This window comes from Vicugna pacos, chromosome X (genome assembly GCF_048564905.1).
Source record: "Vicugna pacos chromosome X, VicPac4, whole genome shotgun sequence".
Lineage (NCBI taxonomy): Eukaryota > Metazoa > Chordata > Mammalia > Artiodactyla > Camelidae > Vicugna > Vicugna pacos.
Window position 1 is genome coordinate 60,591,028 of NC_133023.1, and position 19,765 is coordinate 60,610,792.

General features: G+C 37.3%; 1 protein-coding gene across 1 annotated transcript; it reads left to right on the top strand.

The window, feature by feature from the left end:
• Positions 1–927: 927 nt before the first annotated feature.
• Positions 928–8,951, top strand: TBX22 (T-box transcription factor 22). Its single transcript, XM_006219119.1, has 8 exons — positions 928–1,108; positions 1,690–1,873; positions 2,730–2,831; positions 4,243–4,417; positions 5,303–5,467; positions 5,836–5,900; positions 6,286–6,371; positions 8,338–8,951. Exons 1-8 carry the CDS (start codon positions 928–930, stop codon positions 8,949–8,951), a joined length of 1,572 nt encoding a protein of 523 aa, XP_006219181.1.
• The last annotated feature ends 10,814 nt before the right edge of the window (positions 8,952–19,765 follow it).

Consider the following 19,765-nt stretch of genomic DNA (forward strand, 5'->3'; position numbering starts at 1 on the left):
AGAGGGCATCTGGGAGCCTCCTACCTGCCCTGACCCTTATCTTCCCACCTGGATAGAGGTTAGACTAGCACAGGGCTCACCTAGTTTGAGAGCCAGACTGAAGAATAAATTAAAAAAAGAAAGCTTGTGCTCTTCTTTGTTTCCCCAGTGCATTCACTTAGGAGTAAAAGACCCCTTATACACTTCTCTGGATCTGGTTAAATAATATTTTCACTTTTGTTAGAAATCACCCAAAGTAATCACCCTCGTGGTGATTACTTCGCATGTCTTTGAGTTTCACAATTTAATGTAAAACAGTAAGTTTGCATAGCCCTCCTCCCTACTACCCTGAGCCCCTTTCTAGCCAACTTCCAACCCCTTTCCATCCCCGTACTGCCCCTTCATCCCCGTCAGACTCTGAAGTGCCACTCATGGTGTTTTGTTATGCTTCCAACAGTTTCCAAAACAAACAGTGGAGGCTGTGACCAGCCGGCTATTCACTCAGTCCTATGCAAAAGTATCTCCCAATCCGAGCGGCCTGAGCCGCCATTGGCGGCAGGTCCGCTCCCTAAAAAGACGCGTTTGCCAATCTCTGCACTCTGCCAGGTCCCGGAATCAGGGATTTGAGGGCTGATGGTCTGCACATGCCCATTGGGAGGGAGGAGACCGCAAAGAGAAGGAGGACTAGACTCCAGAGGACTTTGGCTCCAGTTTAATCTTCTTCTCCTTTCATTCTGTCTATTTAAAGAAAAACTATACATATATATAAAAACATCATACACACGCACAATTTCTTCCTTTGAATATAGATTTTAGAAAGTGTCTTTCTGATTTGGGGATTTTTCTGCTTTCCTTCCTTTGCCTGTCATCTGCACCCTCCCACCCTCCCTCCCTAACCCAGCTCAGGTTGAAACTCTGCCTAGCGCATATTCCTCTCCCTCTCCAGGGATGGCTCTGAGCTCTCGGGCGCACGCCTTTTCAGTGGAAGCCTTGGTGGGAAGACCCAGCAAAAGAAAACTGAAAGACCCAAGAGAGGAGGCACAGCCTGAGCTGCTGGAGAAAGAGGGTGGAGAGGAGGAGGAAGAAGAGAGAAGGAGCAGCGCCACAGTGAAGAAGAACGAACAACAAGGTAAGTACCTCTACTGCGGCTCCAAATCCCTGAGCCGCTACCCCGGGCTTGCTGGATCAGAAAGTCTCAGACTGGCCCAGCGACGCTGCTGGAGGGCGGCTAGCCTTACCATAGGATGTCAGCAGAGAGCTGCGCTCGGCGCCGCGGGAATATCTCAGACATCTGGCTGTAGGGGAAGTTTCATAGCCTCGAAGTTCAGCCCCTTAGTGTTATATGGTTCCTTTGCGGTGAAGGAGAGGGTCCGCACAGGTTTGTAAAGTGAGACTCTCCAGACTTTTGAAGCCCTGGGAACCGGACTGTTTCTCGAGGTAGGAAGCAGGGCATGCACCCAGTTCCTAAGGGGATTCAGCGTTGGGGACCAAAAGTCTCCGAGAAAATGAGGATGGTCAAACAGGGCGCAGACCTGGGCCCCCTTTCTCTCCATCGGGGGTCCACAGCGGGTGTTGTGGGAAATTTGGAGACCTCAGCCAAGATTCCCGGGGAAGAGACTAGGCCGGTATGTTTTGAGATAGGCGTCAGCGAAAAGGGGGCTCATGAACTGTGACGCTCTCTCAAACTCTCAGCGTCTCTGTGTCCAGCAGAAAAGCGACCCAAGACAGAACCCTTAGCAACTACTTTCTCAGGCTGTGGAGGCGGCAGCGGCGACCGCAACAGCGGCGTAAGTCTGGAAGAGAAAGATGCTATCCAAGTGGAGCTTCAAGGATCCGAGCTGTGGAAGAGATTCCATGACATTGGGACTGAGATGATCATTACCAAGGCGGGCAGGTTCGGCTTTGCCCAAGCTGTCCAAGGGCCCTACACAATAGGCACTTAATGTTCTGCTGTCATAAGAGGGTTGCCTCCAGTTTTATGCTCTGGTACCCCTCTCCCCATGTCCCTATCCCAGACAGGTATTAGAAAGCCACTGCCCCTCAGTCGAGCAAACTAGTCCTTGCCTGGCCCATGTTAGTGTCTCAGTCTTTCTTTCTTATATACCCTGATTCCAAGAACTCATTCTTCTAGCTCTTGCCTGTGTGGTATAAAAATTATACCTGCCAAGGCAGGTGCCAGATGCTACCCCTACATCCTAAGCCATGGCCAGGCCATGTTAAAGCCTCACAGTTATCAGTGGAAAATATCCCATCTAGCAGATTCCCAGCCCACTGTCTTTAGCCCAAGTCAGTTTGAGGTGTGCCTTTTCCTCTTCTAGCTTTTGCTGTGGGGCAGCTTCTTCACCACAGCTGGGTAATTTTATGTGTGTGTGTGTGTGTGTGTGTGTGTGAATCTTCCTAATTTCAGTCTTTCCCATATCTGCCTCACAGAAAGTATCACTGAAAACTCAAGGGAGGGGCAAAACTCTTACTCTCCTACTTTTTCTTCTATAGCTTTTTATTATGGTGGTGGTAGAAAGTGGGATGGGCAAAGCCTTGTGGTAAGGATACTCTGATCCACTCAGAAATCCTGACCTTGTTCAATCAAGCATATAACCAACAATCTTAATTTGTGTAGCAAATATTTCCTTAACCTGTCCTAGAGTGGAGAACGTGTTGTGAATTCCTTCAATTTTCATTTGTCCCCAACCCTGCCCAACTCCAAGTGTCTCTAATAGTACTCGGGTCAGTCTTCATTTTCTCTCTCACAGGAGGATGTTCCCCTCTGTTCGGGTCAAGGTGAAAGGGCTGGACCCAGGGAAACAGTACTATGTGGCTATCGATATGGTGCCTGTGGATTCCAAACGCTATAGGTAACCAGGCTCAAATGAGGGTACCAAGCCAAGGCTGGGAATGGGGATTCAGATCTAGGGAATCTGAAAGCACTGTTTTGAAAATTCTATCATGGGAGGGGGTATTTCTCTCCCATGGGCTTTGAGAGTTGAATTTTCTCTCTCAAACTAGACCTCAGACTGAGAGAAAAGCAGACTTGTTCCTCTTTCTTCTCACTCCTGAAACATAGGTTCCAATTGGTGCTTCAGTGTACCCCAGGCCTCTTGCCGACCCACTGTTCTGGCCTTCGCTCTGCAAACTGCAGAGGATGTGGACTCAGGCATCTGGGAGGAAAGCTGTTTGAAGGAATTTGAGAAGAAATTCCTGGGCTTCTGGGTCCCTACCGGGCTCTGGGCTGTCCTACTTTGGCAGCAGGGTCCTTGAGTGATGCCCTGATTTGTCATCCAAAGCTAGTCTAGAAGTTATTACACATAGGTTCATTTGTCCTTCCTTAGCCTCTGCTGAAGCAGAGGCCAGGTCCCGGAAAATCAAATAACCTTTCTCTTGATGAGAGCTCTCTACCTAGAGCAGGCTGTAAGTGACCAAACTGATTTAAAGTCAACAGGCTTTCTGTGCTCGCAACCCAGAAGCTCTGCTGGTCTGCCAGTGCTTTAACTCGGGGGTTATGGGGATTGGGCGGCAGTGCTTTAGCTCAAGGGCTATGGGGGTTGGGCGGCTGCTGCCGGCACTCTGGCTGTGAGCTTTTGACTGAAGTGGGTGTCTAGCCTTTCTGGGATACAGCCTGCCTCTCCCCCAGTTCTGGGTTTGCGGGGCAAAAAGAAGGCTGGGCTCAAGGACCTGCTGGGGTCGCAGCCTGGAAATAGCACAAGCTGTTTGCTTAGCTCATGTTTGATCTGGCTGGGGAATTCGGCACACAACTGAGAGGCTGAGATTGGAGACAATGTGGAAATCAGCCCAGAGGCCCCAAGGGGAGAGTTCCTTGGGGATATTCTGATGTGAATTTTTGTTGGCCAAAGAGCTTCCACGAGGACTGGTAGCTGTAGGCTGCACAGACATTCTTCTCATCTCTCAGCTCCTTCCATGACTCTTGTGGCCCAAGACACAAGACACCAGGATTTTCCAGGTGTCTCTGCACGGTAAAATGAGTTAGATCAATATCTGTTGCAGTTTCTGTGAGAAAATACAAACCAGACTCTGAAATCCCATGGACGCTATACTTGCCCTGGCACTTCACTACATTTTAGTGACATATGCTTATTTACAGTTTGCTTTTTGTCTCTGAACACTCTTTGGAAATCAAGTTGGATCTTTACTACTTACCTTTGAGATTAGTGGGCAAACCTGGGCCGAGACCTTAAGAATGAGATGCCAGCAGCCCACACTCCTGGCTTTGGCTCGCTGCATCTAAAGCCACACTTTGCGCATTTTCAGGTATGTGTATCATAGCTCGCAGTGGATGGTAGCTGGGAATACAGACCACTCATGCATCACTCCCAGGTTCTATGTTCACCCGGACTCTCCCTGCTCTGGAGAGACCTGGATGCGACAGATCATCAGCTTCGATCGAGTCAAACTCACCAACAATGAGATGGACGACAAAGGCCACGTAAGTGTTCTCAATCTTCTGCCCAGAGGAGAGGAGGGGAATACCAAAGCGTCAGAGTGAGAGTCGCCCTGGAGAGGCCAAGGAGGTGTCTCCCTGATGCTCTAGTTGTGATCTTAAGAACTGTCCAAGTTCTAGGCCTGTGGCTAAAGTAGCTCTTGTGAATTTTGTTTGGCATCTGAGAGTGCTGGGGGTTGGGGATGGTGAGTGAAGGGAGTTTGAGGATCAAATGAGGCTTGTTCAAACTAGAATGCCTGGTCTGAGAGAGTGGGAGGGAATGCTTCCCTGAACTCTCTGGAACTTCAGCCTCCCTGGCAAGCATTGTGAGCTCTGGTTGGCTTCCTCTGACAGGCATCTTCTGTGAGGCATGGTGTGGTGGAAATCTCCCCAACAACCTGCCGCCATAGAAGGCCTTTTAAGGTCACCTAGATCTTGAAACTTCTTCCCAGGTGCACCCCACCTCTGCTCTGCCTGGCCTGGCCCTGTGCCAGCCACAAAAAGAAAATAGATGCTCCTGGGATTAGGAGATGGGGGATGTCAAATGATTGCCCATCAGTTACATTAGCCCAGGGAATTTATGACAGGTAGTCAGATACTAATGACATTTAGGGACATCACATGGTCATGCATATTTAGAAGCAGGAAAAGCTCTCATCTGGAAATGGAATTACTGCTGCCCCGTGCTGCTGTGATGCCTGGCTCCTGAAATGCCTTAGCCTCAAGGACCTCCGTGCAGGGCCAAATGGCAAAGTCCTTGTGTGTGGCTAGCCTAGGCTTTCTGGTTTAGCTTCACTTTTGTGTGGGAAGGTTGGGAGTGCTGATGAGAGGGGGACAGTGTCGGGGAGGGGAAGTCAATTTCCAGGCAGCATTTGATGATTTCTCCTCCAGATCATTCTGCAGTCCATGCACAAGTACAAGCCCCGTGTTCACGTGATGAAGCAGGACAGCAGGGTTGACATGTCACGGATTCAGTCCCTGCCTGCTGAAGGGGTTAAAACATTCTCCTTTAAAGAAACTGAGTTCACCACCGTGACAGCTTACCAAAACCAGCAGGTAAAACCAATTAGGCCCCAGGCAAGCAGGGATGGCTCCAGAGAAACTTGGGATAGTGTGAAGCTGCACTATATAAATCGAATTTTCCATGATTGAAAAGAAATTCATAGTCTTATTGCATGATCACCAAGGCAAATTTGATTATGAATTGTGTGCATCTTGTGTTAGAAAGGAGAGCAGAACAAAGAGTTCCAAGAGAGAAAGGAGATAAACATTCCAAATTTGACTTAGCAATATGCTTATATTTATTTAACATGCCATGTTACACATTGAGAAGTTTTGTGGTTGTTGTAACCATTAAAAGCAACAGTGATAGTGTTACTGCTGAGGGCATTGACTTTATCTTTCTTTCTCTTTTAAATTCATAGATTACCAAACTGAAAATAGACAGGAATCCTTTTGCGAAAGGATTTAGAGATCCTGGAAGAAACAGGTAAGCAACATTACAGTCACATCTAATATTTATATAGCCCTTTTCACAAGTATTACAGGTAAGGAAATGGTGGCTCAGAGACTCAGAGGCCTTCAATTTTGTAACTAATAGGTGGTAAGAAAAGAACCTAGATATTTTGTCTCCAAAATCTTACCTACTCCCACTCCCTTCCCAACCCATTTTTAAGATATTGCTTATTCTAGATTCATGGGGCTCTTATTCAGGGAATAATCACTGGGAATTTTGTTTAGAAGTTAATTATAAAAGAAAAATATCTCAGATATTCACCCCTAAAAACTATAACAAAATAATTCAAAAATTTACACAAATGATTATTTTCATGAATTGCATTCTTGACTTGCTGAAGGTTGAATCTCTTTTTCAGGGGTGTATTGGATGGGCTTTTAGAGACCTACCCATGGAGGCCTTCTCTCACTTTGGATTTTAAAACTTTTGGTGCAGACACACAAAGTAAGAAAAATTTTATTATTTTTATTTTTAAATGTTGATGAAATAACAACAGCAAAAACCTCTGTACAAATGCTACATAAGAGGATAAGTACATGCCAGAAAATGTGTGTATACAAGCATGTGGGTGTATACTTATCCTGATGAGGAGGTAAGAAGAAAAAAGGGAGGGTAACTGGCATGAAGGAAAAAGAGCACAAACATAGTAATGGTGGATTTATTGACTTCTGTTTTCTTGATTTATCAAACATCCTGAGAGCTCCAGAAATCACCTGGATTCTCCAGCATCTCTTCTCATCTCATATTCTTTAAGATCTGCCTGTAGTGCACTAGTAGTCTTATTTGTAAATATGTTAGATATTGAAGTAAACATTTTAAGTTTTGATGAGAAACTTTCAGCACATGATAAAAATGACTTCCCTTAAATTTTATCATTATTTGGCTCTAATTTTCCTTTTGTTGTGAGTAGGCAAAATAAATTTTGAAAAAATATGAAGCCATCACAATTAGCTTAATTGCCATAAGCATTTAAAACGTTTGCAAGGTATTTGATCTCAGGTAGTGCATTACATAATTACATAATAATTAGACAATGCAGGCTTTCTGGTGGAAGAATGCATACCTTTATTTATTCTGATATTTAACAATAAATAGAAGAGTCTTTTTTTTTGTAAGTGATATGGAATTATTTTACCCTTTTTGCTTTTACTCCGTTAAAGTTGTTTCTCTTTGAACATTAATTCAAGGTTACAGATATGGAGAAAATCATCAACATTATAGTTAGGTTGAATTTTACATGATCCTATAATAATTGAAATGTAAAGAGACCAATTTTAATCATTTGGTGAAATATTTCATTGGATTGACTATTAATTTGGCTTAGAGAGTTGCGTAGAAAAATATGAGCACTTACTTGACAGTATCACTTAAATAGTATCTAGGCAGCATGCTTTTAAAATATCTAAATCAACATAAAGTGCACTAATAAAAAAGCTAAAGATGATCATTGATTGATAATTTAAAGTACACAGTTTTCTTAATTATTTAAGATGTCCAGAATGCTCTCAAATTGCAAAGAAAAAAGGTACAAGTTTTTTAAAAAAATAACTTTTGATGTTTAATTATAAAAGATATTTGCCACCCTATTGATAAAGGATTAGACTATGTCTATATGCAAAAATGGTTAAGAAAAACAGCAGCACTTAAAAAAACACAAAAACTTGATTAGGTTTTGTAAATAACCAATTTAAAAAAAATTCAAACATTTATAAAAATAAGATGTAGATTCTAGATTTTCCTGGACCTTATAATTATCTCTAGTTTTAGTAGATGCTAGGCAACCATAAAAGATCACCTGACAGTGTCGATATGAGCACTTTCATCTTCATATTTTTTAAACTGCAAAAGTGTTTTTAACTCTTGATATAGTGAACCATGGAACTTTTTCATCTGCAATATTCATGTAAGAAAAAAAACTAATGTATTTAAATATGTTATTTCAATTTGTAAAGATTACTTTCATATGCACTGTTTTTTTAATCAGACTGAAGCTTTCTATAGAGTTTCAAACAACCAATTTGTTTAATTTAGTCAAGTGCTTATTTCAGTAATATTTTAAAGTTAAAAAACTTAGCTTTTATTTGTAAGATATGATTTATCTGGATCATATTTAATTGGGCTTCTTTTGTAATTCACTGAATAAATAGTGTTAAGGTGCCTAATATAGTTCTAGAGCACAGTGAATGCTCAATGCATGATACATAAAAATAATGCTAAAATTAATAGTGGGAGTAGTAGAGATACTATATTCAACTTTGGTCAGAGGAATGTTCTTTTCCAAAGAAGTTAAAGGAATGGTGAATTTGCAAAGAAAGCCAGTCTAAGAATGAAGCAGGATAGTTTTGAACATGATTACTGATTCAGTAGGCACATCAAGTTCATTGTTCATTGACTTAATTGTCATTCGCAGGTGGAAGCAGTGGCTCATCTCCAGTGACCTCTATTGGAGGGGCTCCCTCTCCTTTGAACTCTTTGCTTTCTCCACCTTGCTCCCCTCCTACGTTTCACATACCTACAGGCTCCCTTGGAATGCCCTGTTCAGAAGTGTACCTACACAATATCAACCTGCCCCTTTGCTACAAGATTTGCCCAACTAATTTTTGGCGACAACAGCCTCTTATCTTGCCTGCTCCTGAAAGGCTAGCAAGCAGCAACAGTTCTCAGTCTTTAGCCCCACTCATGATGGAAGTTCCCATGTTATCTTCCTTGGGGGTCACCAATTCAAAAAATGGTTCATCTGAAGACTTCAATGGACAATGTCAACAAGCTCCTAATTCTGCCAATCAAATGTTGTATGGATTACAGTCACCTGGAAACATTTTATCACCAAACCCCATTGCCCGGGAAGCAATTGGTTGCTCTTTCTATCCTTCCTATGGTTTTTATAGGTACAACTTTTCCATGCCATCTAGACTGGTAAATGCTGCCAACCGTCTCAAAGTGAATGACAACAGTCACATTTCTTTTAGAGAAGGCAAATGTAATCATGTTCCTTGGTATCCAAAAATTAACCATTGCCTTTAATGGAATAGTCACATTCCTAAAACAGTTACCTGTGAGCATATATTTTCTTTATTTGTAGCCAAAAATTGATCAAGAGCTAATGGGCTTAAAAAGCTACATTATCAGAGGGTATTTCTCTGTTATGCATTTGAAGTGCCATATGAAATGTTCATGAGACATTGTTATAGGTCTATAACAATCTCTGATTATAGTAGCCTTAGATCTCAAAGTAAGATATCCAATAAATATTGTTTGATGAGGTAAACTACCAGTGGAAAATGACTTCAGGTGATGAAGTCTTTAATTATAGTGAAGCTTGTTTACCATGTCAACTGCCTCTTACATATAGACAATGACCAAAAGAATATGGATTTAATTCACATGAAAGTAGTGAAACAATTGCAGTTTTATTTATGAATATTGGCTTCATTGTAATTATTTAGTAATTGTAGAAGAAAATTTCATTGTACACTTGCTTTTTATATCTGCTGTTGAAGGAACTACTAATCTCAATTTTAAGGTACAAATAAGGGCATAAACTTTCTAATATTAATAATTGCAGCCTAAGGACCTTTTAGTCCTAAAGGAACACAAAGCTTAAATGAAAACCAAAATATTCCAAATAAATTTGATCTTTTATTTCCTTTTATTTTTTGGATAATTCTGAGGTGAAGCTTGTTTACTTATTCTTTTAACAAACCTGATATTTTATACACAGTTGACAAAAACAAATCGTTCTTAGTCCTCCAAAAAGATTAAGAAGTTATGATTTGAAGGGAGAGAATATATTTGAATCCATTAATATGAAAACATAATTATAATGGTACAATTTAATTCCATTCCTGTGCATTAATCACAGTAAATCACACAAAACCAGCATAAATGAGACTATTTTAGTTTATGAAGTTGAAACGTTTCCTTTCACTTGGTCCTAAATTTTTTGAAAAGGCTTATTAAGTATAACCTATATATAACCTCTGTATCCTTAAGATGAATGGATTTTAATTTTGATGCTACTCGCTCTATAATTTATTAAGCCAAGGCCTTTCATATCGCAATGCCATGACTTGACTTTTGACAAACCAACCATACTGATAAATAGCTTTTTAAAAAATTTTCCAACACATGTTAAGAACAGCATGCCACTATTACTTATTTTGTTCAAAATGTTTTTTCCTCTTAAATGTACCTTATAAATATACTTTCTTATATATGCGTTAAAATGATAGGCCCCTTCACTTCTGGGTGTAGGGTAGAACAGCACATAGTTACATTCAAATTGAGTATTCTAGTCAAGAGGAAATATTATTTGTGGCCCAAACTAATTAGGTATCCTTTATAAAAGTCTTTGAGGCAGAAAATCTGTACTACCCAAAATTATCAAATCAGGGATTAAACTAGCAAGTACACTTTATTTCTGTCTATTTCAAAATAGGAAAGCTGTAGGCTAACTTTAACTGATAAAATTAATTATAATTTTAAAAGCAGAAACTCCCATTTCAGATTATAATGAAACTTATTCTGATGGTTTAAATGGCAGATATTTGGTAACTAACAGCAGAAAGTATTTAACTGAAAAATCCAGAAAATCTCTGGATTATTTTTCAATGATTATTTAAGAGAGGGCATTCATTTTGTAGCTGCTCATGTACATATACCCTGCACTCTATATATTTCGATAATTTTTCTATATATAACCCATATAAAATTTATAATACAGAACAATATTGATAAAGGCAATTAATATAAAGGGGCAAAAGTTTAAAAGCTAGAATCTAGACATGTATTTAAGCTGCTTTTATATAGTGTTCACATTTCATACTTTTAATTGAAGAAGTTACCAAGGGAAAGCCTTTATAGAACATTAGACTTGGAAGAGACCTCAAGAAGTTCAGTAAGCAGGCCCCTATCTCCTGAGCAAGTTACTCATCTGCAGGAAATTGCTAACACCTCTAATTCATGCACAATTAATACTTAATGCCCTTACTGTTTTGTATTGAATAAATACTTACTCCCAAATAGGATGGTGCAAAACTTGAGTAACTTGGTAAATTGAGACTGTGGTTATGGAATAAAAAACAAAATGCTGTGGAATTACATTAATTTCAACTGCATCAACTAAATATTAGGCTTGCTTTAAAAGCCTACAAAAATCAAAACCACTCTAGTTAGACAAAGTAAGAAATAGTTAGCAAATAAAAGTGACCAAATGATACTTCATAGATCCCCAAGTCTAATAATCAAAACTGCCAATTCCACTTTGTTTAACCATACCTACTATATATCCCTTTCTCCCTTTGAAAGGAAAACATCTTAATTAACTATCTAGATATATAAAATCTGATTCTTAACCTGACCTGGTTATATGCATTACCCCAAATAAACCTAAAGAAAATAAACTTTTCATCAACTCTGTAAAACCTGTACATTGAGTCAGGAAATAATTGAATGTTGCTTTATCTTTGCACAACTCCCAGTCAAGCTGAAACCTGTAGTCAGATTCTCTTGTCAGGAAGATTCTACTTTGTGGAACAGTAAGTCAAGATTAAATCAAGGACTTGAACTGAAGTTTGAGTCTGTTGGCAAAACACAGAATAAATCCTCTCTATTTATTACATTTTAATTACCAAAAGATAACTTTAGGTCACATAACTTAGAACATCAAAACTGTTATTTTTTTCACTAAACAGAAGGACTAAGGCCTCTGAACATTGCATTTTAAAATTAATGCATAATTTTAGATCACATAATGTCAGAGTCTTCAAACATTAATATCATTTCTCCTATTCACTGTACTACAAAAATGAAGTTATATTTTCTTCAAGCTACAAAGATAAATAATCATGGTATTTCACTGCTGTTAGGCATGGATCCATTCCTAGTCCATATGACTTCATTCTACTTTTGTGAGGTTAAAATGTGTCTATGGCGTGAGAAGAAATCAACAATTAGAATCAGCAAGTGATGAGTCAGTGAATCAGTCTTTGAATGATCAGAGTTCTATGTGCTGACGAATTGAAAAAGTGTCAACAATGAATAAAGACAAGCATCTTTATTGGACATTATGGAATATTTCCCTTTTTATTCTCCTAATCATTTATAGTATGCACCTTGGGAAAAATCATGGTGCACATAAAGCTGATAACATGTATCTTTTAACTGTTATTGCTGCAATGCTAAGCCAGAAAATGATTGAAATAAATGTTTTGTACAAATATTTGAAATATATTTTACAAAAATCTACAAATATGCTGATGACAAAGTTAGCTACTTTGAGACAATAGTGCTGCATGTCCATGTATATAGTAGGGTAATAAACAGTTGACATCTCCTTACTAAATGTCAATAACAAATCTTTTCCTTATTTGAATATACAATTTGATAAATTCCAGATGTTACACTGTAATTTATACAACCAGTAGGGTTTTCGTCTACTTTTTTTTTAAAATAATTTATACCATGTTGCTTTTTCTCCTTCCTCTTCTCAAAAAGAGATGCTACAAAGAACATCTAATCATTGCATACTTATACTATCAATTATATATACTTACGTGGCAATTCAGATTTAAATATAGTTAGAAATGTCTAATTGCGTGTACTGTATTTTGTGAATTGAATTGACAGGGTAGAAGTACAATGTTTTTACTCCAATTTAGACATACATTGCTTTTGTGCTGAAAAATCTTCATTTATCCAAAATAACAATAATATCCTGGCATACAGCAACAGTTTACCACTTCATTTCACTGGAATTTAACATGTTTATTGCAGCAGTTTAAAATAAACCTAATGCATAGTTTAGGCATTGGTGGTTGTTGCTTTGATGTAAGTGCCTTCATATATATTTAATCTTCTTAAGTTTGGACTGCAATTAAATGATAATTTGTATTAAAACTGTGCAAATAAACATGGTTTGGATGACAATATAAAACAGAACAAATAGATACACAGAACATTTGAAACATATCCAGTATTAAAACTATTTACCAATGTGGTGCTGGCCAATTTTTGAAATGCTGTTTCAATACAATATTGCGAGGAAAACGGCTAGTATCATTTCCTTTCAAAGTTTCATATATTCATGTTTACAAATTTGTACTGCACATTAATATGCAAGCATACATTATAGTGAGCAGATGTACAGAGAATAGTGAGCAGATGTACAGAGAATTGTTATAGGATATTTCTACTTGTGAAATGTACACATGTATACTGGATTTATTTTTCAAAGTACCTAAAAAAGTTACAAAATTTGAAATGAAATAGAAAACCTTGAAACTATAGTACAAATTGTATCATTAAACTCTTTTATCAAATTATATATTTGTTATTGTTAAAGATGACAGAATTTTGATTTTAAGATCACATACTTATGCACATGATAATTAAGGTATAATTTAATATTTTAGACGTTGAAAATTGTTTTAACAATTCAAAATTTTACTAGAACAAGGAGGGAATAAAATCATGTGTTTAAATCAGGTAAAAATTGATGTCTTTAAATTAAAGATGTTTTGATTAAATATATAATTCATTTTCCCATTTTTATGGTAATTTCTTTGAAAGTGTTGATATATTAGTATTTTACATTCATTTAAATTTTGCCTAAAATTGAATTTTCATATTTCTTTTGTGACATGAAGATTTTGTGACCTCTTACTAATTATACTGGTTTCCTACTTTATTGAATTTTGTAAATTTTAGGAAAAATTGTTTCACTAAAACACCAACACATAGATTACCCCTGGAAAGAGGCATAATTTCTTAGTAAGATTCAAGTTGAAGTAGCAATTACTCACTACTGCACTTACACAGACATTGTATTTGGCTTTCTTTACAGGAATTCATGCACAGGCCAAACATATGGTATTTAAATGCTGATTAATAACTGTTTTCAAAATCCAGGTTGGATCATCTTCAAACTATGATGCCAAGCAAGAGAAAGAACTGTTTGACAAGCATACCATTACTTTGTAAACTGTTACCATGATTCTTTTCTGTAGTTGTAACATTCATGAAACTGGGATAGGGATGGAACATCACATTTCAAAAAGGCTCTGCAGGTCCTAGCAACATGCATAGGGGATTAGGACAAACTGATCCAATGTTTACCCTCAATTGTTGTAGCCAATTACAGCAATCTCTTGGGAGTGCTGGATTAGGGCAGTTGCCCTGAACCCCTGACTAGTTAAGATTCAGAGCTGTTTAGCTGCTACTGGACAAGATTCAGTGCTCCAGCTGATACTAACAAAAACATGAAGCTTCACACACACATATTACTATATTTTAGTTTTGTTGTTTATATGCATGTTTCTCCTACTAGACTGTGAGTGAGGGGAGGAATGGCACTTTTTAAATAACTATTTTCCAACTTTTAAGAGTTTATATGTACATTATCACAAATTAAACACAAAAAAATACAAAAATATCCATAATCACAATGTATAGTTTGAGTTCTAGTCATTGTGTATGTCTACACACAACTGAGTATACATTTTTAAAAATGTGGTTGAGGTCATACAGTATTAATAATGCTTTCTCATACACCACGAATATTTACCAACTCAAAGTCCAAAGGCCATGAGTATTTTGATGACTGAGAATATGCTAAATCAAAAAACTGGCCTTTCACAGGACCAGTTTTTTAAAAAAAGATGGAAATGGCAACAGGCTTCTATCGATGTTAGGAAAGTTACAATTAAAATACTGCATTCCCTTAATGCTCAATCAAAAATTAGACATAAAGTAATAAAATACAGTAAGCATAATTCTTCTAAGGTAAGTCATTATCATTTTTGTACTACTAAAATAATAGTGAGAGGGTTTATTTCCACTGAATTGTATTCCATGGTATGGCTGTATCACAGTTTGTTTAACTATTAACCTGTGGGTAGACAGTTGAGTAGTTTCCATTTTTTGGCTATTACAAATGAAGCTATAATGATCATTTATGTACAGGATTTTGTGGGAAGATGAGTTTTTCTTTCTCTGGGTAAATGTCCAAGATTGCAGTTGCTGGATTGTATGGTACCGCATGTCTAGTGTTTTAGGGAACTGCCAAACTGTTTTGCAGAATGGCTGTACAATTTTATATTCCCAGAAGCAATGTGTTAGTGACCCAGTTTATTCTCTACCTAGCCAGAACTTGGTGGTGTTGCTATTTGTTGCTCTTTTTGTTATTGTTATTTCAATAAGCTAGTACTGGTAACTGGTGATTTTAATTTGCATTCCCCTGATAGTAAATGATATTGAATATCTTTTCATATGTTTATTAGCCATTTATATCCCCTCTTCCATAAAATGTCTGTTTGATGTTTTGTTCATTTTAAATATATTATTTGTTTTTAAATTGTTGCATTGCATTTTAAGAGTATGTATATGTGTATGTGTGTGTGTGTGTGTATTTTTTTCCTTTTGTGGATTATACTTTTGCTGTCTAGTCTAAGAAATATTTGCTTAGCCCTAGATCTCAAAGAACTTCTCCAGTGTTTCTTTTTCAAAATTTTATGATTTTGTTTTACATTTACATTCAAGATCCATTTTGTGTTAAATTTTATGTAGAGTGTGAGGTTTAGGTTGAAGTTCTTTTTCATTTTTCAGTTTTTTGGCCTATGGATATTCAATTGTTTCAGCACAACTTACTGAATTCCTTTTCCCATTAATCCATTTAATACTGAATTGGTTTTACATCTTTGTAAGAAAAATTAGTTGGGAACATCTGTGTAGGTCTATTTCTGGATTTTCATTCTATTCCTTTGGTCTGTTTCTAGCTCTCTACTATAATACACTATCTTGATTATAGTAGCTATATAGTAATTCATAATATCAGGTAGATTAATTCCTCATACTTAATTCTCCTTTTTCAAAATGATTTTACCTATACTAGCTCCTTTCTACCTTTCTATATAAATTTTAGAATTAATTGACTATGTCTATGAAAAACTTTGTTGAAATTTTTATAGAAATTGCATTAAACCTATAGATCAATTTGGGGAGAATAGACATTTTAGTTAGTTGAGTCTTCTAATCCACAAATGTGGTATGCCAAACCATTTAGTTTTGTTTTGTTTTGTAGTTCTTTCATCAGCATTTTGTAACTTTCAACATACATTTTGTACATGTCTTAGAATTTTATCTAATAATTTAATTTTCTTTGGCGCAATTGTAAATAGTATTGTGTTTTTTTATTTCGATTTTTTTATGTTCGTTTTTAGTGCATAGAAATACGATTGTTTTTTGTATGTTGATCTGGTTTCTTGCAAACTTGCTGAACTAACTTAGTTCTACAAGTTTTGGGTTTTTTTTTTTTTTTTGGAGATTCCTTGAGATTTTCTAGGTAGAAAACCATATCATCTGCAAATACAGACAATTTTGTTTCTTCCTTTATGATCTCTATGCCTTTTATTTCTTTTTCTTGATTCATTATGCTGGCTAGGACTCCCAGTGCTGGTTGAATAATTAACAGTATATTACCATATGATTCAATAATCCTACTTTTGGGCATATATATGAAGGAAATGGAAATAGTGTATCCAAAAGATGTCTACACTTCCATGTTTATTGCAGCATTATTCACAATAGCCAAGACCAGGAAACAGCCTTTACATCTGCCAATGGATGAATGGATAAAGAAGATGTGATATATACGTATATAAGCAATGGAATATTATTCAACAATGAGAAAGAAGAAAATCCTACCATTTGCAACATGCATGGACCTTGAGGACATCATGCTGAGATTTCAGACAGCCAAAGACAAATATTGTATGGTATCACTTATATGTGGAATCTTAAAATGGCAAACTTAAAGAAACATAGAATAGATTGCCAGAGTATTGGGAAGATGCTGGTCAAAGGAATCAAACTTACATTTAGAAGATAAGTTCTGGAGATCTAATGCACAATGTGATGTATCACAGTGATTGATTTGCTGATATTGAAAAATTCTTGCATCCCAGGGATAAATCCCACTTGATCATGGTGTATGATCCTTTTAATGTATTGTTGAATTTGGTTTGCTAGTGCTCTGTTGAGGACTTTTGCATCTATGTTCATCAGTGATATTTAAAGTAATTATTGATAGTATGTACTGAGTGATACTTTAATCCTTATTTTCCAGCTGTATTTGTAGTTCTTTGTTTATTTCTTCTTTTTGTTTTTCCTTTTGTGATTTGATGCATTTCTTTTGTGGTGTGCTTGAAATTCTTACTTTTTGGTTTTTGTGAATCTGTTGTATGTTTTTAGTTGTGATTATCATGGACTTCAAGTATGTTGACCGATAACTATATCTACTTTCTTTAAACTGATAGTCATTCAAGCTCAAACACATTCTAAAAGATTGACAATTTTATAGTCCCTTCCCCCACAATTCGTAATTTTGATGTCTTATTTTACATCTCCATGCTTATCTTTGTACTGTTTAATTAGTTATTATTGCTTTTACAATTTTTAAGATTGTTTTCTAATCTATGTACTGGCTTATTTTAAGTGATCTTCAAAACTTTTATATATTTGCCTTTCTTAATCTGATTTTCCATTTCCTATAGATTCTTGCTTCCTTTCTATTTTGGGAAGACCTTCCATTGTTGCTTTTAGGGTAGGTTTAGTATTGCTGAATTCTTTTAGTTCTTGATTATCTAAGAAATTCTTTATCTCTCCTTCTATTCTAAATGATAATCTTGCTGGGTAGAGTATCTTAGATTATTAGGTTTGGGAAGTTTTCAGCCATAATTTCTTCAAATACATTATCAATTGCCAGCATAGTCACAGAGGACTATGTGCTGAGTGTGTAGGTGTTTCGGGTTTCACTCAGAAGCAGCCCAGGGTTGTGTCCAGTCCTTTTTCTTTTTCTCCCCAGATTTAATGCAAAGCTATAGTGTGGAGTAGGCTAGGGTTGGAGGTCAGGGCCTTGTGGCTTCAGGAATTGAGGTGTTTGAGCTGCCACATGAAATCTGGGCTGCCTCTTGTGACAGACTTTTCCCAGAATCTGTCTGCCCCAGATCTAGTGCTAAGCTGAAGTGGGCAGTGGGCTGAGTTGTGTAGGGGGTGTAGCTGAGGCAATCTCACTGGAAAATGAACTGCTGCATACTTCTCCCTAGGGCCTATCTGTCTGATATTCAGTGCTTAGCCACTTTGCTCTCTTGTGGTGCAACCCATTGTGTACTCTGATAATGTCTACTGCAGCCCCACCCACTGCCCAATATGTACACTGACAATAGTCTCTGCGGCTCTACCTGGATCACACCTCAGGCACCCTGGTCTGTCTCAGAGTTGCTAGACTGAATCTTCATCCAACTCTCATGCTAGGCTGTGATCTGGAATGAGCAAGACCTAGGTGCTTGCCCCTTTGGATTGGGAAGTGTGGTGAGGCCCCTGACACTGGTGCAAGGCTCTCTCTGTCCTGGTGGTTAGCAAGCCTGCATGTGTGCAGTCCCCAGGAGTAGAGTCTAGGCTTCTCCAGCCCTTTTGTCTGTCTCAGATTTCCCAGCAGGCAAGGGGGTTTGTCTACTCCACCCTGGACCCTGGGACTGGGATGCCCAGATTGTGGCTCAATCTACTAACTCCCCACGGTGAGAGTCTGCCTATGTAAACCTTCTCTTCCTTATAGATTCCTCCCAGGGGTGCAGGTTCTGTCTTGATGCCTTTTTTCCCTCCATCCTACCCTGTTATGTGGAGATCTTTCTAGCAGATTTGGTTGTGTAGGAGTTCTTCTGCCAGTTTCCAATTAGTTTTCCAAGAGAATTGTTCCACATGCAAGTGGTATGTCTGTGGTACAAGTAAGCACTACATCCTCCTACTCTACCGTCTTCATCCCCCTCCTAAGCTATCACTTCTATTTATTCATTTATCAGTAATGGATATTTGGGTTGTTTCTACTTTTTGGCTAATATATACAATGCTGCTATGAATATGCTGTAAGTTTTATGTGAACATATATTTTCAATTCTTTTGGGTATATACCTAGAAGTAGAAGTGCTGGGTCATGTGATAACTCTAACCATTTGAGGAACTGCCAGATTATTTTCCAGAGTGAATGCACCATTTTATGTTTCCAACAGCAATATATGGGGGCCACAATTTCTCCACATTATTGCCAACAAATTGCTAATGTCCAACATTTTAATTTTAGTCATTTTAGTATATATGAAGTAATCTCTCATTGTAGTTTTGATCTACATTTCCCTATCACTACTGATACTGGGCATTTTTTCATGTGTGCTGTGCCATTTGTACATCTTGAATTTTTGAATGAATTTTAGGATCAGCATGTTAAATTCTGCAAAAAAAAAGTAAAGAAAAAACATCTGAGGATTAAATAGGGATTATGTTCAATGTGTACATCAATTTGGGGAGTATTATTATGTTGTACACTGGAAATTAACACAACATTGTAAACTGACTATATTTCAACAAAAATGTATATACAAAAACCAAAAAAACCCAAATATAAAGCCCATTTTAAAGTATATATAATAAAATGTACAAATCATCTTAATATGCAAAAATAAAATCATACTTTATGCAGTTTTGCAAATAAAATATATTTTAAAAATTAATATTAGTTTTATCAAATGACAAATATAAGATTACTTTTCATATTTAACTATTCTCAAATAATTTAGCTTCTTCCTTTACAATCTGATTGGCTTTTTTTTCCCCTGTGCTATAACCTTACTAGAACCCACAGGAAAATGTTGAATAGAGTTGGAGAAAATAGACATCTTTATTTCACTCCTAATCTTAAGGGTAAAATGTTATTCTTTCACCAGTAAGTTGATGTTAGTTGTGCACTTCTCATTGATCATCTAATTTTGATTAACTTCCCTTCTATAGCT